At 40.0% G+C, this 21,913-nt stretch overlaps 1 protein-coding gene and 1 non-coding gene across 4 annotated transcripts in view; both read right to left on the reverse strand.

The window, feature by feature from the left end:
• Positions 1 to 476: 476 nt before the first annotated feature.
• Positions 477 to 612, reverse strand: LOC145438404 (U4 spliceosomal RNA). Its single transcript, XR_013914936.1, has one exon. It is a non-coding gene; the product is annotated as a U4 spliceosomal RNA (small nuclear RNA).
• A 3,381-nt stretch (positions 613 to 3,993) lies between these two features.
• LOC145436985 (uncharacterized) overlaps positions 3,994 to 21,913 on the reverse strand; it is a 30,401-nt gene continuing 12,481 nt past the window's right edge. The window contains exons 6-20 of one of the 3 annotated variants that reach the window (XM_080314168.1): positions 14,142 to 14,239; positions 10,162 to 10,275; positions 8,932 to 9,051; positions 8,742 to 8,852; positions 8,560 to 8,634; positions 8,410 to 8,499; positions 7,414 to 7,614; positions 6,832 to 6,888; positions 6,580 to 6,693; positions 5,858 to 5,968; positions 5,008 to 5,118; positions 4,861 to 4,938; positions 4,618 to 4,800; positions 4,496 to 4,558; positions 3,994 to 4,189 (exon numbers count right to left, since the gene is read on the reverse strand). In XM_080314168.1, the coding sequence (XP_080170294.1) occupies positions 4,098 to 4,189; positions 4,496 to 4,558; positions 4,618 to 4,800; positions 4,861 to 4,938; positions 5,008 to 5,118; positions 5,858 to 5,968; positions 6,580 to 6,693; positions 6,832 to 6,888; positions 7,414 to 7,614; positions 8,410 to 8,499; positions 8,560 to 8,634; positions 8,742 to 8,852; positions 8,932 to 9,051; positions 10,162 to 10,275; positions 14,142 to 14,239 (1,618 nt within the window). In that variant the 3' untranslated portion in view covers positions 3,994 to 4,097. Of the gene's footprint in view, positions 4,190 to 4,495; positions 4,559 to 4,617; positions 4,801 to 4,860; positions 4,939 to 5,007; positions 5,122 to 5,857; positions 5,969 to 6,579; positions 6,694 to 6,831; positions 6,889 to 7,413; positions 7,615 to 8,409; positions 8,500 to 8,559; positions 8,635 to 8,741; positions 8,853 to 8,931; positions 9,052 to 10,161; positions 10,276 to 10,338; positions 10,569 to 14,141; positions 14,240 to 21,913 lie in introns of those variants that run through there. The other 2 variants (XM_080314167.1, XM_080314169.1) reach the window with 2 other exon arrangements.

The following is a 21,913-nucleotide window of genomic DNA, read 5'->3' on the forward strand; positions in this document are numbered from 1 at the left end:
AACTACACTAGTGGATCTTAACCTTCACTAACCAGGCGAACCCATGTCCTGATATATACCCGATCGGCGATCGCCGATACAAGGAAACGAAGGCGATCACCCGATCACATCTTACATCTAAACTACGCATCTAATATATTAACATAGAACACCGGTGAACAAAATAAAACGTGCAACAACAACAGTATCGAAAGAATAAAATCGGATACACAACAAAAATATTAAAAAGGGAATAGCAGCTGCCACATTTATTCGCTGTAACTACTAATTTATGAGACCAATTCAGAAATGCGAGGCTTCACCTTCGAAAGTGCCTTGCAACTGCGCGATACGAATTATTGAATTGCAAATAAGCTAATTTATATTGAAGGTAGTCCCTAATCAACTTCCATATTTCGCTGAATTGAGTACTCCCCCATCCATTATCCGTATCAAATACGAATGAGAGAGTCACACGATCAGCTTTATCTATAAAGAACCCTCGAGTTCTGTCAGAAATTGCCGCGCCGACCGTCAAGCCGACTTGGCGGGGTATTGGTAATAGTTTTCAACTAGCAATAACCACATTTCACGAGACGAGCATTGATTGTGGTACTGCGGCTGCACAAAAATAGCGTACACTTAACTTTTTCCTGATTGTATCCGACTGCAATAATACTGATTATGGTGATCTTTACAATTTGGCCTCACCCGCTTATTAGTCTGTGAGCAAAATAATCGGATTACGCCCGAAAAGAGACGACGGATTCTTTGGTGTATTAACAAGAATTTGGTACAGATATCGAGACTTACAGTTGGGATCAAAAACTTTATTATTGATCTGATGACACTTAATAAGAACGAAGTGGTTAATACGTTTACAATTCAAGATTTGCTGATGCAGTGTATAAAATAGTCTCATTAAAACCAGAGATAAATGCGTGAAATTCGCTTTCACACTGCCCATAAAGTTATATTACCTGATCATGCTAAGCTCAATGAAATGTTTGGGATGAAATTATTATTAATCATTGTTGATTTGAATTGCACTTGACTTTTGCTGCACAATACTTCACTAACACAATTTGGTAGTTTTATGTATCAAATATTGCTGTTCTAGTGAGCCACATCGACACCCATTGCATCGTAATTGTCCGTGTCCAGATACAAACATCTAGGCACGTTAGCGATGGTATTATACACTTCAGTAACCTTCAATCTGATGACAACAACCTGTGCGGTCGCTATTCAGCATGACGAATTAGATCAGAGGTCTCAAACTCAAATGTGCTCGCGGGCCAGTTTTCCAGTTTTGACGACGCCGCGGGCCGCAGCATTTAAAGGGATATTCTATGTCTTTCCAACTAGGCCTTTTTTGGCGGGAATGAATTCTCCTATGGAAAGTGAGCGGATCCAACAGACTGACAATAAACACACATCGTCAAAATGTGATTTACTCTTGTATCAATTTAGGCCTGGCACGAAAAGAATCATCACATTTATTACTGTTTGAATAGAATTGTTGTTGTACTTGATATATATTAATTATAAGATATAGACGCCATATGGGCGGACAAATGAATGATGCCATCATAAAAGCTACCAGGTTATAATTTTGCAGCTCACTATGAATATTTTGAATTCAACAGACTGATAATAGAGACTGATCTGATATCAAAACATTTTTAAGTTGGGCATTGTAATTCCAATCCAGGATTTGGATATACTTCTGATAAGTAGGCTATTAATCTCATGACCAGATATCTTCAAATATATGGGAGCAGAAAAAATATACATATAATATAAATATGCTAATGAATGTGTCCTAGTGATTGAAATGTCGGAACGCCGAACGGCCCATTGTTGTTACATCGTCGTTGGACCGTACCACAACGGTACTCGATAACTTTAAGTGGCCTTAATAACTTGGTTTAGCGACCAAAGATGTAACTAACAGATTGCCAATGGTTGCCATAACTACTTGCTTAGTTAGCGAAATACCAATCTGCGACCTTCTGATCTATTACCAATCCCCTGATACGCGATTAGTTTGTTGCGTCCATGGTTCCAACAAATTCAAGGCCTTCCGAGTCACTCCGAGTCCGTTCGAGTCATTTTCATTTTGCTATCGAGTTAGCCCGAGTCTGAGTAATTCTAAAAAAGGTCACGTCCAAGTCCAACTCATAAATTTCAGTCGCGAGTCGTCTAAGGGTAAGGTTTTGTCATAGTGAATTGGAAATGTGGCGGAATAGTGAATATTCCACTGCATGGTAGCGTTTGCAATTGATGTGATAGTAAAGTTTAACGAATAGTTTCAGGCTTTCGGAGCAATTTAAGGGGGAATTTTCACTTTATAACCTGAAAAGATATATGTGTCATTTATATATTGTCAAATTAAGAAAAATCTAAAATGTCGCCGCGGGCCGCACAAAAGGCTCTGGCGGGCCGCGTGTTTGAGACCTCTGAATTAGATCGTCTAACTTTCGACTTAACATGCGCTTAACAAAAGCACTGAAGATTACCCAGAGACGGAAACATTCGACGCTATATAAACAAACGTTATGTTACGCGCGAGTTTGATTACACTCACTGAACCCCGTTTAGAAATATAATAATTAACAACAAACAATCATATAGGCTACTCCGGTGCTAGGACAATTCAAAATTCGTTGAACGCCTGCATCAAAAATGATGTTCGAAGTCTTTTATAGGATGCATGTGACGGATGTGACAGCCGGACACAGAAGGATTGTTGTTACCCAGTAGACAGCAGAGATGAGCGGATTTGAAATTTCTATGTCCTAATCCAATCCAAATCCGAACCTTCAAATCCAAATCCTAATCCATAACTTTTTCATATTCAAGTCCATGTCCAATCCTAATCCGATTCCAACTGGAAAATCAGAAAAAATACTAATTTATGCAATGGAGGGATTCGAAAATTTTGTTTCACAACCAACGATTCACTTGATTCAAGATAATTTAGTAACCATAAGTACATTAATAACTGATCTGAATAAAGTTTGTCGCCATTCGCCACACGACATTTCAATCTCCCAGAAAATAGTTCAATCCAATCCAAATCCTAATCCGTTCCGGAAAAAATGTCTAATCCAAATCCGACAAAATTTCACAAATCCTGTTTTTTCAAAACCTAATCCTAATCCATGCTCATCTCTGGTAGACAGTAGCGAAAGTCATGTTTTTTTCGAGATTGTGTTATAATTACTGATTTCGGAAACACAGTTATTTGTTGGGTGACTGGTGTACAAATTAGATGCAGCCAGTGGCGTTTTGATTTCCATACTGCAAACGCCAAAACATCAATTTATTCAATACATCAGCGGCTTCATACGGTAGACGTCGAAAGCCATGTATCGTTACTAGGCATTGGTAGGAGGATTCGAAAATGCATTGTATATTAAACCAAATTAGATATGTTGAAATAAGAGTCAAATTTTCAATTAGAATGAAATACAAAAATCAGGTTCAGTTCACGCGCCAGATATCTATCACGGCGTCCCGAAATCCCAAACGCCGTGCTGCTACGGGGCGTCGTAAATTGCTGGACGCCAAACATCATGTAGCAATTCAACCGTCACTCTGCATTTCAACCCGTCCACACGCCAAATGCCAAGTAGAGACCATCCGCAGCGCGGCGTTTGGCGTGTGGTGGGTTGGCGTCTGAGCGGGTTTAACACCTGTAGCATATTTCCCACATCGACATAAAAATGCGTTAATCCACCATTGTTGCATAGCAGTTCAAGTTTCCAGGATGCGTACAGTCAGAGCAGTTTAGCACGAGTTTATGCATGCAAGGCGATGCATTGTACACTGTACAATTGCGACGACGCAACGTGGTCCAGTGTTTTATCAATATAAAGCAGTCCGCCAGTTTCCATATATTTGTATGATGTGAAGCCTCCATAGATACCGTACCGTTCTAGTTTTACGACTTCTACGGTTCCAATGAGGAACCCTTTCATAGCCTGTGTTTACTGTTAATCATAATAATTAATAAGTGGTATTTATTCACAGCAGCAAACAGATTTGACATAAAATTTAGCCAGTGAAATTGCAAGAGCTTGTTAACGTCTGTTCACATTCAAATGATTTCGTTAATCACTGCCATCGGTTGTATCGTCACCCATTCCGGTTTCTGCATTTGCGGAATCATTCACAGTATCATAGGCCCCCGGCTCTGGAGAATCTATGAAAATTGTTGGAAGTTGGAAGTTGGATATGATACATTGAAGTGAATAATTTAAAAGGAACGTGATAAGAACATAAACAACAACATCGAATATAATTAAATCAGATTCCTCTTAAACATTTCGAGGGAAATGGGCGACAATTTTAGAATGTTTGCAGCAGAAAGAATCCGTAAATAAACACTTTAAAGGCTGCTTATATTGCCTTGCAAGGAGTGTGTAAGGCACTAGTTAGTGAATACTTCGGATAATATGGAAGGAGTGCATTAGCGTCAGACGAAGAAGAAAATTATAATTCAATATACCTGAAATATCATCCACATCTATTTCATCATCTTCAGAATCTTCAGTGGTCTCATCATCGTCATCTATACAATTAATTATTAGAAGTTTTCCATAGACCATACTCAATCCAATAAAATCCCACCGTTTTCATCTAGTATGTCTAGAATGCTTTGGACCATTTTTTCCAATGACTTGGACTCTTCCTCATCTTCATCATCATCCGATTTCCACTTCAGCATGGTTTTAAGTGCCTGTCTGAGAAGACTGCCACGACTTTTGCGAATAGCCATTCTTATAGGTCGCTTAGTACCGGAAGGTTGGGATCCTGCTTAGGCAAAGCCCATTGTTGAATCGGTATATTAAGGTTGTATACTAAAATCATTACCTCTTCTATTGAAGGGGGGACCTTGCCTCTCTCGAATGGGACCGCTTCGCTTTTCATCATCATTAACGCCACGTCCTCCTGTAGCAGAATGAACAGAGAAATAAATATATATGATGAACATGATATATAATTTGCATCTAATATTACTTCCTGGCCCTTTTCCCGATGGCTTGTTGGCATCATCATCGCTCGTACCGTTATGTTTCATCCCTTTTCCTGGCATTCCCTCTCGGCCTCCTGGTCCTCTTCCGGGACGATCTTCTAAAGTAATTAGACACATTGTAAAGAGATAGTAAAAGTAGTCCTAGTCGCTACCCGATTTGAAGTAGCAGTAACGTCGTCAACTTCTGTTGAATTGTAGACAGAATGATATTAATTTTCAAGAGACCTCAAAATTAATTCAGCTGAAAAGGTAGGAAAAGTATTCAATGAGATTCAAGACGTAGATTATGTCAAGCGTTGCAAACTTTGGCAGTTAATCGGGAGTAAGTCTACATTCAAAATTGCAAGATGTATCTTAAGCTTAACGACTAATTTACAATGACTGATGACCGAAACTATAATTTAAGTACATTCTCGAATCTCGAAAATATATTCAGTTGTGTGTTAGGTAAACGGTCTACTTCAAACGCACATTGCGACTATTTCACGCTTAAAAGGGAACTAAACTTAATTTAACACTGTTTTCTACTTTTCCAAATTGAACGTTTAAAAATTGAGTAGTGATGCCAGAAAACTGTTTAGTTGAAGAGGAAGCAGTCCGGAAACTAGGCAAATTGAGTATGTAGGTGCAAGTAAGCAAATCCTAATTGAGAACTTTGAAAAAGTAGAAGAATACGTCCTTAGTGACCACAGCTAATGCAATCGTGAATATAGGAGACGAAGTCAACATTTGCCTATATATGTCACGTAGAGTAAATTTAAAGACTTCAACAAAAACAATTTTCTGGGATATTTTTGAAAAGCCTGGATAAATGAAAGATTCATTTCTCATTACCTCCCGATCCTCTCATTGGTCGTTTGTCATCGTCGTCGTCGTCGGAGGTGCCGTTCGATTTACCGCCCTTTCCTTTTCCACCTCTACCCCCGGGTCCTTTGCCGTAGCCGCCTAAGAAGAGGTCATCCTTGTTTATAGTTTTATTGTACCGTCATATGTATGAATAATGTTCATTGAACATGAATGTAAACTGAATTGATTGCATGAACATGTCGGCCTTATCTAAACCGACAAGGTCGGAGCGTGAGAGATTTTCCAAACGTTCCCCAGTAGACGATGAGCTAACGTACGGATCACGTTTGATGTGAAATGCGACGATTTTACGATTGTCGTTTGTTTGTATGGTTTATATCACGATTATCTAGCATCACGTCTGCGATTAGGATTTGGATTATGGAACTTGTTTATTGGTGAATCGTGATGTATCAAATGAACTTTCACGATGGTTACATCATGTTACTACTATCCCATAACTCGTGCATGTGATCTGAACGATTTAATGAATGCATGGTCAGGACTCAAGTACAATTCTAGCGGGAAATAAACAATAATATTCTTAACGCGGACAAAGATAGAAGACGTATAACGAATTTTTATGTAGATTTTCCTTATACATGACTGCCTGCTGCCGAGTATGTTACAACCCGTTAAAAGAAGGAAGGAATTCAATGTAAATGAAATAGCTGTAATACTGCTTTTGACTCTGAAATGGAAATCCTTACCCCGAGGTCCACGCATTCCTTTCTTGTCATTGTCATCATCATCATCATTTTCTTCGGTGCCATTTGACTTCTTTCCCTTTCCGCCTTTGCCACCCATTCGTCTTTTCATGCTTCCTAAAATGAGGACAGGCCTATGTAGCTATACACATTCATCAGATATAGGGATATTCCAGATAGCAGCTTTATATAAACTCTTTTACGTAGGAATAACACATCCTCAAAATCCCTCAGAAATAGAAATAGTCTGCTCACCTTCTTCCATCATCTTTTTACCGTCACAAGATTTGTTCTTGTTTTTATCTTCATTATCTGTTCGATGAAAATGGTATTAAGGATGTTCAAACTAAGATATATAGGCTATATAGGCCTGGCTATTATCTGATATGTAGATGAAAATGCAGTGCATTCTCGATATCTATTGACAGTATAAGTTTGTTAGAGTGGGTTCTATAGTATCATTATTTCTACCTTTTCCATGATAGTATACTGTCGTAAAAATAACCATTACCAACTCTATTTTAAAGGCCTGCAATAAGACAAAGCCACTCTTAAGTTTTTACTCTCGGTTAATCGCAACGGCTTCAAATTCCCTTAGGAAATATCCTAAGAGTTGAGAAAAGAAGATGCCGATAATGGAAGTTTGGAAAACGTAAATTCAGCTGTGGAGTCTCATATTATACAGAATACCTAATATTCTAGTATCTACTCACGACCGTGAAAACCTAGATTTGGCATTGAAAGTACAAAGATGAAACGGTTTGTCGGAAAATAGTTTGGGAGAAACCTCATCACTGATTTGTCTCGTCACTGTATTGTTTTACAGTATTATTTTACCTTTGTCGTCAAGCATGGCTTTGACTTTGCAGAAGAACTTCCCAATTCGCATTTTCTTGTCTTCTTCATCTTCATCATCAGTATTATTCTTTCCTCCACGCCTTCCTCGTCTCTTATCGGAAACTCGTTTCGCAAACCGACGAACGAGTCCTCGCATACGGTTAAATCTCATTTGAGATCTTTGTCGTCGGCGCATGGATGCTGGAAATAGGCGACATTATTAGTGGTTTGACTTTTAAGTATGCTGATTACATATAGTGCCTATGTTGTAAGTCTTGCACATTTCGCTGATTCACTGGTGATGCAAATTTACTTTCCGAAAATCGACCTGTGCAAACGAACATCAAGCCAACACATTATCGAGGCAGCAAGATTTATATTAGAAATCATATCCTTAGTCGCTGGAACTGGTCAATATCTAGCTATATAATATTGCACGTAGTTGCAAATCACAGTGGGTCGATATGGTCTTGAGTTTTAAGTGATGACTCGCATAGCACCATCACATCTAACTATGTTCAACATTGCTTGAGTTTGAAATACATATATTCGGAGTTTTTGTCAATAGTTTTCGAGAATAGTTGCTTATTTCATTATATACTTCAGTTATCAAGCCATATAACTAATTCGCATGAAATCCTCTTAAAATAAAAGAACAATTCGTAATTTACATAGTAATAGGCTTACACTTTGAAAGAGTTATGTACTAAAATCTAGGCAATATTCGCATCTCTACGATGCACTGATAAATTTTGAAATACCATGGTTATACAATAAGTGTATGTCAGCGTGCAAATAGTCTAGCTACAGAAAAGTAAACTAGTGGCTGATTTGAGGACAAACTTAGTACACATACATATGACCGTCACGTGTCCAATGATATTAGAACGCGTATTTGGTGGGAACAAATCCAGCATGGTGATGCTATCTTCAATCATTGACAGGACAGCAAATGGTAAATAATAAATTTGTTTCGCGTATCACAGTTACTCCTACCTCGTCTTCTCATGATGGATGCGGAAAATCCACGCGGCATTGATTGGCGTCTTCTGGGGCCCGTTCTTTGCTTTGGTCCGCGTCGTTGACCTACGAACGATTAATTTAAGTACGATCCAAATGCGAAGATGGATAACTAGATGTATTTACCGGGAGGTCCAAATGAGTCTGGGCTTCTGCGATTTTGCATTCCTCTACCGGCTTGGTTTGGGCGTCCTTGAATACCTGGAAAAGGGTGTTACTTTATTTCGGATCATAACATTTTATGACCTATTCTACCACACTGCGAGATACGTACGTGTAATAGCAACATTAGTCGGTTATAATTTTACCTTGTCCACGTCCATAGTTCGGATTACCGTCGAATGCACCTGGTTGTCGACTATCATCGTCATCATCACCGTTGCTGTCTCCCCGACCTGGCCCAGGGCGACGCTGCGGTCCTGAAATTCAATTTGCAATCTATAGTAACATATCCCTAGTTTTGCAGACATGTTGTCTGTAATGAAATGGAGTGTTAACCTGGCCCGCCGCGTCTTCGATTTCCCATTCCCGGGCTAAATCGTCCAGGTCCTCGCTTTCTGTCATCATTGTCGTCATCATCTTCGTCGTTAGCTTTCTCGTGACCCAGTGACGCATGTCCTAATGAATCGTAAATATATCACTCGATATTCGGGAATGTTATCCGCCGGTAATTTTATACACAGCTTGAACACTGACTTTATTTATACATATTTCATGGATTCCTTTCGATCGATCTTTAATTATCACTGCTGTACCAAACTAGTTGAACTAGAACTAGTTGAAGACCAGTAATATGCGAAAGCTGGAGATATCCGAAATCAAATTTAATGAAATTCGACATTAGAATTTAGCTTCAACTGGATAGAACGAGTCATATACCGAAGTCGCATTACTTCCAATAGAAACCCCAACAGGCGAAATAGAGCTGATGGTTATAACATGACGTTGCCTTGCAGAAACTTCAAAATAGAACTGCGCATAACAAATGTAATATCGAAAATACAACAACAAAGTTCTCAACAAATTAGAGTTCCAATTCTTTGCTTTGAGTTCCATCATTATGTCGAAGACCTAATTGCATTGCGTTGATTTTGATTTATATAATGTTTACGGCCCGTAAAATTCGTTTTAAACTTTTATTGATGCTCAAGCCCACTGTTCAAAACTGCATTTTGTGGACCTTCGCGATGAATGATTGCTGAAATTTCCTCTTAACCCCGAAATGGCTATTATAGTATGCACTAAAAACATCATTATATTCACGTGGCGTTCTATTAAGGCCGCGGATGAGTTGCGAATTCATGTCCTTGCCACAATTCTGGATATGCGAACGACATGGTCGCATAGACTGGCGAGATAGCCCAGTGGTATAATCCACAGCTACAACACCAATGGGTTGCGGGTTCGAGTCCGACCGAGTTAGGCTTCAGAATTTCTACCAAAGTGTTTGAGGTATATCTAGGCTCCTCCTCGCCGTATCATCCGTGTAAGCGGTGTCTTATAAAAGCCTAGAAGTGGGTCGTGCTACAAGTCGGCATTTACAAAATAAAATGAAGACAAATTGGCCTGGTGTAGATGACCATAGTAATCGACAAGCTTCTTGGATAGCCTACCACAAACAACAACAACATGGTCGCATAGGGAACTAACGACGAGTTAAATAAAATATACGCTATGTATATGACGTAATCGTGGACATTTATTGTAGCTTTCCCTCATCGTGCCCACCTACTCTCCGATTTCGCATTCTGTAGTTTGGAAAAGTACCAGATCGACCTGGGCCGCTCATTTCCCCGACGTTATCACCGTCTCCTCCAGTCATTCCTCCACCATAAGACGTCGCTGTAAACATAAGAAGATAGTGGTGTAATTATAATACGGTTTGTGAAACGTGTGATAACTTACCGATCGCAAGCAACCCACATAACACAGCCGATCGGATGAGAATCATATCGGATTTTTGAAGTTTATTCCGCGTTGAGTTGTAATCAAATCTTTCACCGTAGCTCCTTTGTGCACAGATGTGGAAACGATTATGCTTGGTTCATCGACAACTCGAATTTATATAGCTTTGGCATGCATCATCACATCGCGTATCGGGTATAATTAGACTAAAGGTGGCAAGGGAAGTCCGGAAAAGATACTAAAATCTTAAGGTATTGTATTTTTGTATCTTAAATTACCAATTGTTCCTCGGCTAGCCCATATTTAGAACCCGGCAACAAGGCACGTGCCCAGTACTCACATGGCCTGGGGCAATACAATTGATTCATAAGAGTATGACGACAGACTGGTTAGTAAATATAGTGTCATTTTAGGAATTGATGTATTTTCCATGTCCATATTTTGTGAGGTATGGTAACTTTTAAAGACAAAATATTAATTGTTGGCGTTGACTCCTAGCTTGCTGTTATGAACGGATGAATCACCACTATTTTGAAATACACGGTATTATGAGTTTAAGTACGTGATCATGAACGTTCTAGACACGGCAATTGCCTCAAAAGTCCATCAAATCATTTTCCAGTGTTATTAAAATGTATCCATGATTACTAATATAACTGTGATGGAGCGGGCTTGAATATTATTACGTCGTAAATATACGCAGTGAAGTATATCGCTTATTTCTACTTCCTCAACTGGTGTCCTTGAAACTCCTAGGCGTCCTACGACTAACCGTGCGGAGTCCATAAAATCCCAATTAGAATATTCGAGGCTAACAAGTCAAGTAAATATGCCATGGATTTGCGATTAATCCATGGATTATTAGGAAGTGCATGGTTCTTGTGATCAGTCGGTGGTAAGTTTTTATGTACAAGTACACGAATCGAATTGTCACTTTCAGGTTATAACACAACATGAGCTAGCTCTGTTAGTGTCTTTCATTATTAGTTAATGTGGAACCAACACGAAAGTTATAAGTAGAATTCAAATAGGATATTGGCGTCGCGACATCCACCGAGTATTGTCGCAATTGGCTGATTATGATATACTTATGATAGCAAAAACACAACAATTCAGCAATACACTTAACTGCGCAATTTCAGCGGAATAGTATTCAATCTCGTTCAATTACAGTCATAATATTATTCACGACTACATTTTAATAATAATAGAAAATGATTTGGTATTCTTTTTAGGCAATCACCTTGTCTACAACGTTCAAGATTACTTAAATTTCTATTACTATGTACTTCGAGGTAGTGGTGATTTATCCCTTTCTGATAGAAAGGTTACGACTCGACGTCAAGAAATAATATTATTTCATAAAAATGTTTGCTTACCTTACAAAATATAGACACGAAAAATGCATCAAATTTAAAAATGACACTATTTTCACCAACCTGTCTGTCATCATAATCACATGAAGCAACTGTATTGCCCCGGGCACGTGAGTGTTCGACAAGTGACTTGTTTCCGGTTTCTAAATATGGGCTATAGCTGAGGAATATTCGGTAATCGAAGATACCAAATGAAATACTTTTCGATTTTAGCATCTTTGCCGGACATCAATTGCCATCTTTAGTCTAATTATACCCGGTTTACATGTGACGATGCACGGCCCCAACGCTATATAAATTCGTATTGTCGATGAACGTAGCATAATTGCTTTCACTTCTGTGCACAAAGGAGCTATACGGTGAAAAATTTGATTACAACGTAGAATAAACTTTGAAAAGCAGTTATGATTCTCATCCGATTGGCTTTGCTGTGTGGATTGCTTGCGATCGGTAAGTTTTCACACGTTTCACAAATCGATTTCGGCTACATTTACAATTTATTTACCGCGACGTCTTATGGCGGCGGGGATAGCGACGGTGAAATGAGCGGCCCAGGTCGATCTGGTAGTTATCGACACTCAAGAATGGAAAATCGGAGACGAGATGGTAAGCTACTATGGATGTTGTGAACGTGAGGTTCAGGTTCGTGTTCTGTGTGTGAACCTCAGAAATTTAGAGGTTCACGTTCCCAAACGAACCTTGTCAGATTCTGCACTGTGAACCTTTTTCATCTATTACAATATTTCACGTCATTCACGTCTTTGGTTGAAATTATTTGCTTTTAAACTTGGGACCACTCTAGGCAAGGCGCTAGCAGCATGGAATGAATCTCAGCACTAAACAAGCATGCAACTTGCCAAGCAATTACTCAATAACATAAGAACGAAACACACTGCATGTACGGGGTCAGCGAATTGTGCTTAGTCAACCAATCAATTATCTACGTTAACGAAATTGATATGAAGAAAGCATCGATGCCTGATGTAAAAATCGATCAGGCGTACCGGATTTATCTTGATTTTATATTGAATACCCGATTGTGGGAGTTGGCTACTGTATAACTTCTTTCGAGATAATATCTGGCGCAAGTCAAGAAACCTTTGTTTCACTCTTGCGAATTATTATTATTATTATTATTATGAATTCAATGCATTTCAGTGACGCTTATAGCCTTGTCACGCCATGTGCATCACCACATGGATATTATACAGTTCAGTGTCATTGTCTTTTTTTTGCATCTTTCGGTATCGCTGACATTTGCATCTTTCTTCAAGCGCTTCGCAATCGTTCACTTTCATTTCATTCTTCACTCTTCATTTCACTCTCACAGGCATTCAAATTCGGGTCTCGGATGCCGACTTTTTGCAGCGTGGCTTACTGTGTTTCAGGGCTCTTTCAATACACTGTTAGTCAGCGGGATCAGCAATGAGGATCCCAGATGAACCTTCATCTAAACTAGCCCGAACAAGGGTTCAAACCAACCACCATTGGTGTCGCAGCGCAGTCGATTTATACACTGCGCCACTCGCCTCCCCCACTCTTACGAATATATCTGTCCGGTCGAGCAGCGTCCTCGTTGAAATTGTTGGGAAAACGACAGAAGATATTGGTTTTGTAGAAGTATTATAATAGGATTTGATTGTTCCATTTGATACATTAGCTGGCCTTTAAAAAGTAAGCATGTACTTCAGCATTGTGGCATAATGAGGCCCGAGTCGTCACTAGTTATCATGTGGGCTACAATAATATATTACTTTACGGAAAGGTAGGGTTAGAAATGGGATCATGACGTCACGTGACGTCATATGTTCAGGTTCGCGTTCACACAGAACTTTAAAAAAGGCCCGCGTTCACACAAACCAGAACCTCTAGGGCAGGGGTGGGCAAACGTTTGAGCTCGCGGGCCACATTCAACATCTGAATTCATTCGCGGGCCGCACTATATAAAATGGGATTATAAACCGAAACGCAATATTGGTATTTGATTATATAGTGAGGACATGGAGATAATATTTGTGTTTATTTAAATCACACCAAACATTGCTTTGATGATATCATACACGCGAGATTTCATAGGCTGGTCGACCTCAATAACCAATTATGAAAACTATAGAGAGGAAGATCGGTTGTCCCGATTCTTGGAACGGGATTGAAATTTGTTCATAGATTTACTAATTTCACTTTTGTTTCAGTTCCAAGACACACAATGCTCACAGAAACCAATATATGGTCACTCTGCCAACGAAACCTGGACATGAAAACGGCTTACATGTTAGCTTCAAACACGCTTATACTATGTGTAGATAAAATATAAATGCTACAATTCACGCATACAGAGAACGAATTTACCTAAGACACGCGCTAATCGCTTTTTATAAGCACATCACTGAAATAATTTAAACTGGAGTGGCCAATCTGAAATCCCACTCGTTATCCAAATTATGTCAATCTCGTCCAGGATTTCTGTGATGTTTAGCAGTTGAAACCTTTCAAACCGTGTGGGCCTTGAGATCGGGCTGTCGCACCTGAAATTAAACATAAAAAGAAATATAGAAAGTATCTACCTTAGAACAGTGGTTTTCAAATTTTTTAAGACACGCCCCCCTCCCCTTATGATGGGGAAAGATTTCGCGCCCCCTTATCGTCATATCACAAAACGCAACCAGGTTGCTATGTATCAGTTTCACTGCGGTCGTTGCCCCGAATATTTCAATGACTTCTTTACCTCTGAATCAAAAGCGCACAAGTACAACACACGCGCGTCCACGTCGTCCAAATATCATATGATCGACCGAAAAGATCATCGCTCCATCAAATATGCCGGACCTGATGTGTGGAACAGTATCCCGCCGGCCATCCGACAGTCGACGAGCATGTCCACATTCAAGTCGAAATACAAGCAATTACTACTAAATAAATACAGTCCATCCTCAAGATTACCGGACCACGACTGACCTATCGATCTCGCTTCCCATGACATGCCGCCCTATTTCTTGTCGCATTCTTCTTCTATACTATCTTCTTTACTTTCATTCAGTGTGCATGCCTCCTCTTTACATCGCCTAGGCCAAGGTGGGTGTCAGATTCCATAGACTACTCCTTGTCGCTTCGACATCTTCCTGTCTTTTCATTGTATCGCATTTTTGTGGTGTATTGAACTGATAAAATTGCTAATAAACCAATGATGATGATGACCTAACGGATAGTTTGATGGCATGGTAGGTTACGGCTATGGACGAAAGATTTGTAAATGTGAAATTATGGCTAAATACAGAGGAAAAATTAAAAAATGACTGTTAAATCGCGCGGAGCGCTAAAAAAATTTTCAGTTGAGCTCAGCTTTGCGCCCCACTTCTGATGCTTTCACGCCCCCCAGTTTGAGAACCACTTTCTTAGAACTATCACGGTGAAATATGAAACTATAAGAAACTATAAGAAATAGTTTATTCAAGTCCCTGCATTATTTCGATATTTAGTACGCATTTTATCAATATTTAAAAAGGTTTCTTTAGACTCTCGCGGGCCGTACAGAACGGTGTTGCGGGCCGCATGCGGCCCGCGGGCCGTAGTTTGCCCACCCTTGCTCTAGGGGCTCGCACTATCCCTATAAGCAGGGTTGTTATCGACATAGACACAAAAATAAGGACAGTCGAAAAATTAGATTGGCATTAAAAAGCGTTTTCCTGCAAACTTATACGAGCCGTGGCCTATCACATTACATACTTTTTGTCAAAAATAATCTGCTCCAGCAACTCCTTGTTATTGGAAAGTGCTTCATGGATCGCACGACAGCTCATGTCTAGGTTTACCTTCACTCAGGACACTTCGTCAGCCAGCCCCCCCCCAAAAAAAACACGTTGGTCCTGGACCCCCCATAGGGAGATAAACCAAACTCCTTCACTTCGTTGTGATCAAAGGCACCAACAGAGATGGGAAGGGGCTCTACAGCTACACCAAGTTCAGACAAAATCTTTTTTAGCATATGGAGCAAGAACTTCAGTAACAGTGCTTGTAGTCTTGGTCCTGGCCGAAGCAAACTGCTTTGCGATGTTGGAATCGGGGAATATTGTTTTGAACAATTGCGATGTTCAATCGTTGGTGAGGAACGATTGCTGGTGTTTGACAGTATGGAATGCCCAGATACCCTCAGTAGCAGCTCCTTTGTAGTCTAGGGTCGTTGGTGCTGATCGACTTGTGAAAAAAATTATTCATCGACTGGCTCGAATTAATCATTATGACACACTTCTTGTGTTTTTGGGTATTAATGTGAGTTGAAATAGCGGTTTTTCCTAAGGCCTCCAGGTTAATGTCACAATTACAGATGTTGCAATGTGCGAAATACTCGCACCCTTTAAGCTCCGTTTGATGCCTTTCAATTCTCTCTCATAATCGTCACGAAAAACGTTTTCATGCTTGCTCATTAATATTAGCTAAAAATATTACGTGCAATATCATTTAGATCAGTGGTTCCCAAATGGTGGGGAATTCAATGGTTTCTGGTGGGAAATAGACGCATTTGTTATACATTATATACAGGATATAGGCTACATATTTACGGAGACACATGCGCGATTACCGTTACCAGTTAACTGCTCTCTAATTTATGTATAACGAAAATTGTATTGCGTGTTGTTCACAAAAACTCATTTTTAACTGTAGATAACCAATGATGGAGTCACAAACGCATCCATCCCGACCAGTACCACGTGAAATATCGCTTTCGCTAGATTTTTAGGGTTAGCGGTATCGGTTCACATTACGTTTTGTGTTGCCATTATAGGCGATTGTCTTGGGTACTGGTGTGTGTTGTGTGTATTGTGTATTCAAACAAGTAAATAGCTGCACCGCAATGACAAAAGTTAAAAGGGAATACGACGATAGTTTTGGGTAGTGGGGAATGAAGACTCGGCATGAATCTGAAGTGAGGAATGAAGACAAAAAGGTTGGGAACCACTGACTTAAAATAACTTGAAATAACATAAATATGTAATCTCATTTGCAATGAGTCCGGATGTGCTATCAATTAGCGACTCTGCAATCTCCCTTGAATTCATATTCAGCAATATGAGTTCTTATTACAACGTATCAGAATTTTTCTACCACTACGTGTCGTGACCGATGATGGTGCAGAAATGAATAAAATCATTTCTGGAGTTCGCGTGTCGCTATCCAGGCGATTCTCGCTAATTGGAGGCACTGATGATATGAATCGCTGAATGCAAATAAGCTCAGTGACGTGCGGTCCAATGGGGCAGGTGAGGCAGTGCCTCACCTGTCGTCTGGTTGAGTAAGTGAAAATTGTGAAGCCCCTCCATGAGTCGATGAATATATTGATGTTGCACATCCACGTTCATAAATAACTCAAATTGAACATTTTTTCATCCAACATCATCAATTTACATCATTATCATCAAAAATACACCGGGAAAAGAGAGGTGAGGCTCAGGTGAGGCACGGGCGGGTCGTGCCTCATCTGCAACAATGCAATTGATCATAAATAGCTCGGAATTCTTAATAACTGGTATCAATGAAACGCTATGTTCATACTGATTCCGGAAATCTAAATATTAACAGTGTCAGGGCACCAGAACCCCCAAAAATCGCCAAGGAAGGTGACCTTCGCCTCTATTACAGACAATGCCATAGTAGAGAAACAATGTCTAGGTGACGCACAAACGAATCTGCTCCATGCACTATTCGCTAACAATTGGACAATAGAAACATTTTGAAACGTGCTATCGATTTCGGAATCCAACAGTCTAGTAGGAATTATATAAGAAGCGACGGCCAATGCGTAATGCGAAGCCAATACATTCCCTTACTTATGTAGCTGTTATGTATTTTGCATACATATACATAGCTACGTTAAATTGTGGTATGTGATAGCTACTTGCATATGCATCATTGTCGTTGTTCGTGTCCTACATGCTCTGTTCGACTGCAATCCCTTTAACCCCTTATTGTGGTATGTGATAGCCATAGCCATATACCTACAAAGCCTGCGTTGTTGTTTGTGGTCAGTGGTTCCACTCCTAAACAATAGATCCAGCGTATTTTGACTTGACCTAGTGCATTTTCTTTCGAAATTCGGCAAATCCAGTGTTTTTTCGCTGAAAAAATGTAACTGAGGATGCTTTTTTGATGTTCTTCGAATAATTTATACCGGAAGGCCTACTTGAAGAGATAGTAATAGCAGTAGCGGCGTGCCTCACCAGCCATGAACCTCACCGCACGTCACTGAATAAGCTATGTAATATTCGGTCGGCATTTCAAAACGACATCTAATAAAGGGGAATGTTAATGTAAAAGTTTTTCAAAGTTGAGACTATTCCCCACCAGAAATCCCGTAATTCCCCACGGTTTGGGAACCACTGTTTTAAGTTCTTTTAGTATTGTGCGAAAGTGTAGTTTACGGCGGCTTATATATATATCGCACGCATGAGTTTGTCAACATTACGAAGTTTATCTGACCCATGTATTATTCGGCATTTGCGTATGTAAATTGATGCTACCCCGCAACATTTGGATAACTTTTAACCCCTCATATTTTTCTGTTGGCTGCGCGCCGGGTAGATAGGCCTACATCTATTTACGGAGGTGCGTTTACGGTTACCAGTTCACAGCTGCATTACTTTTATTGTGTACTGATCAATTCCGGGGATCTTAACAATCACCAATAGCACGTACTATTTGCTAAGCAAAGTCTTGCAAAATTATATTCGAGGTAGCCTAGCACTTTAAATGGTAGATATGGATATAGAGATTTTAGGTGGGGAATGAAGGATCGGAATAAATCGGAAGTGGGGAATCGGGAAAAAAAGGTTAGGAACCACTGTACTAGGCAAGTACACAGTAATATGATGTAATCTCCGTGACACAATACTAGTATAACCAGCAGTCTATTGTAATTGCGATTGAAACAGCGAATATCTAAGTTTTCATTTAGCGGCAAATACCTTCACTATAGTACCACAAATGAATGCTTGAATTAATTCGCTGCAACTAGGTACCTGATCATCGGAAACAGATCGAAGGGTTCGAACAATTACAATGTACTCGCCAATATCCCGCATGCGTTTTCCATGAAATAAATAAAGAGAGCTTCAATGCTCGGCGCGGGAAAAGTGTTTGTTTCAAATTTGAGAGACAACTATTGTCGACTAATGAGTTGAGAGTTACTCACTCAAAACATTGCTTCAGTATATCTGGAAATTATCCAACATTTGGCATTTATCGCTCAAGGACAGATAAAGCCAAACAACGGAATTTCACACGGAGCAAAGCCACATTCGTTCAATGCGAATGCAACACCACAAATTGACTGTATTTTCGCAATGGGATGCTTGTGCACGGTGCACCTACCGGCGTTACGCATAAGGGTACAGGAATATTATACCAGAGATAATTAAGGTTAGTAATGATGTGAACGCGAGGTTCGCGTTCGCGTTCTGTATGTGAACCTCAGAAATTTAGAGGTTGACGTTCACAAACGAACCTTGGTAGCTTCTGCAATATGGAACTTTTTCATATATTACAATTTTCACTTCATTATAACATCTTTGGTCGAAATTTAATGCATTTCAACTGCAGGCTAGTATATTCTTGGCGCTGGAAGCGTGAAGAAGATAAACACTAAATGAGCAGGTCCACTGACAATCTCAAAAATGCTACTTGCTTTGTTACAAAAGTCTGCTCGAAATATCCAGCGTTTGTGAATATTTAGTTACTCGTCGCTGCTGTGAGCTTTACCCGCAATCACACAACATCAGTAGCGAAATACGCTAAATGTAGGTAGTCAGCGAATGATGCTTATCAATGAAATCAATTACCAATCAATGAAATTTATATTGTTGTCTGATATAAAAATCTAGCAGGCGTACGGGGTCAATCTTGAATTCAAATGTTAATTGTATAATAAAAATGGGTTTAATCAATCCGGTCTGACCTGGACCGTAAAGGCGGAAGCTTATGTACCTTTTCAAGTCGTCGTCGAAATTGTTGGCAAAGCAACGAAAGATATCGATTTCATGGGATTATTATATCATTTGATTGCCCTAGTTGATACATTTGGCGACGTTTGAAACGTCAATATGGACTTCAGCATTGTGGCATTATGTGGCTCGAGTCGTCGCTTGGCATCGTGTACATTAATATAGGCTGAAGTCTAGTGTTGGAATTAGCAATACGACGTCACGTGACGCCATGAGGTTCACGCTCGCGTTCACACAGAACCTTCCAAAAAGGTTCACGTTCACACGAAACTGAACCTTTCAGAGGTTCACACCATCCCTAGTTAAAAATACCATTCGTCGCTACTCTAGTAGAAATAGAAGCAACGCCGTAAATTTCTACCTAATTACAAGTCGAAGAAGTGATTTCCAGTACGTGTTATAATTACACAGAGTGAAAAAAACGTTTGTAATGTAATCAACGAAGTTCCAGTGAAGCAAACTTATCCCGAAACGACTTCCTTCTTTTCAAAGTCTGAATTGAAGTCCGAAGTAAGTGGTTTTACCGTAAATAGTGTTTAACTAGAAATGAAAGTAGTTTAATATCTTAACCACCCGCAAATAGGGAATATCTACTTGAATAGTTCGAAGAAGTAGAACTAGCCTACTTCGTAACTAATCACCTCCTTATTTTACTGAGCCACGTGGTGTCACGTGACTTTATTTTCAGTTTAGCGTTAAAGTCAGTACGTCTTCAAACTCGAAAGTACAATTTTGGTAACGCCTGACCTACTCCTCGCTCTCAAACCCTAAACCCGGTACCTTCCTCAAAGTGCAAAAGGGGAGACTTGTTAAATGTTGTACTCGTGGGTAAATTACTTTTAGCGGTAAAAGTAACTCCGGGGAGTCTTTGAACTAACGTCTTTGCGGGCACGAAGAACACACACCTGTGCCAGTGCGTGGAAATATATCGCAACAGCTGTTCACTGAACTCCCAATCGATTGGAAACAGGAATGTATTTGTATATCAAACTACCTTAACCAGTGTCTCATAACATGGCGAACCGCACTTCCACATGTCACATGTACTAGACATCTTATCCATTACCATAGAATACTTGTGCACGAAATATTCGGTGCACCAACAACAGTGCTGAAAGAACAAGAACGGTCACAAAACAAAAAGAGTATGAGTGCACCTACTGTGAATCAGTGTGTAACAGCAGCTATAACCTTATAGTAGACGATTCAGAAATGCGAGACTTTACCTTTAAAAGGTCCTCGTCACAGCGTGATACGAATTGATGAATTGGAAATTAGCTAATATATATTGGAGAAAGAATCGGCATTTCGAAAGGGTTTTAATTCCGAAATTAGCATCGCTGCGTACGCCATTGCCCACGACGTACCGACACAAAAGTCACAATTCGACTGCTAATCGCGCCTAGTTCTTTCCTGCCGATGATGAACAAGACTGGCGTGTCAACATGAATCATATGATTCCGGTGTTTGCGTGGGTGAGTATTTGTGATGAGTGGTGCTTAGCTGTTAAGGATTTGTGCACCAGAACCGTGTTTACTGCTTATTCTTGAAATCATATGTCTCTTCCGGTCAATAAAACAAAGTCGATTAACGGATGAATCGTTCCCTGATTTACTGTGCGAGAAAACACTGTGTAAGGTCTTGGATACTTTTTGCGCGACTTTGATTAGATGAGCCCGTTCTACGGAATATTTATCACAGAACAGCACGAAATGGTCCACAGTTTCCGGCACACCGCATTCCGCACAAATACCACTTTCGTGTAAGACGATTTTGTGCAAGTGTTTGTTTAGCCTGCAATGACCGGGTCGAAATCGAATTCTCTCTTCCGCTCCAATGAGTTCACCGATGAAAAGTTGTTTGGAGTGATTCCATCTCCTGATTGCCGAGCTCGACGAGATAGCGTAGTGGTAAAGCGTCCGGCTTCTCGGTCGGTAGGTCGTGGGTTCGATCTTCGGCCGGGGCAGACCAAAGACCTGATTGGTAACACTGGTATCCGTGACATCCAAGCTTGGCGCTCATGCATTACTGGGATAGCATGGAGAGGTTGTGCAAGACATAGAAAGCCGAAATAGGCTATATCTGCACCGTCCTTGTCCTGCGGCATATGCACATTATGCACTCATGATATGCATATACGCAGATCGTGTGTATGTATAATATCATGATTCACGAGTCGGTGTATATGCCGCAAAAACATCAAGGACA

This window comes from Botryllus schlosseri, chromosome 4 (assembly GCF_051294905.1).
Source record: "Botryllus schlosseri isolate E-star chromosome 4, Bs_hap1, whole genome shotgun sequence".
Classification (NCBI taxonomy): Eukaryota; Metazoa; Chordata; class Ascidiacea; order Stolidobranchia; family Styelidae; genus Botryllus; species Botryllus schlosseri.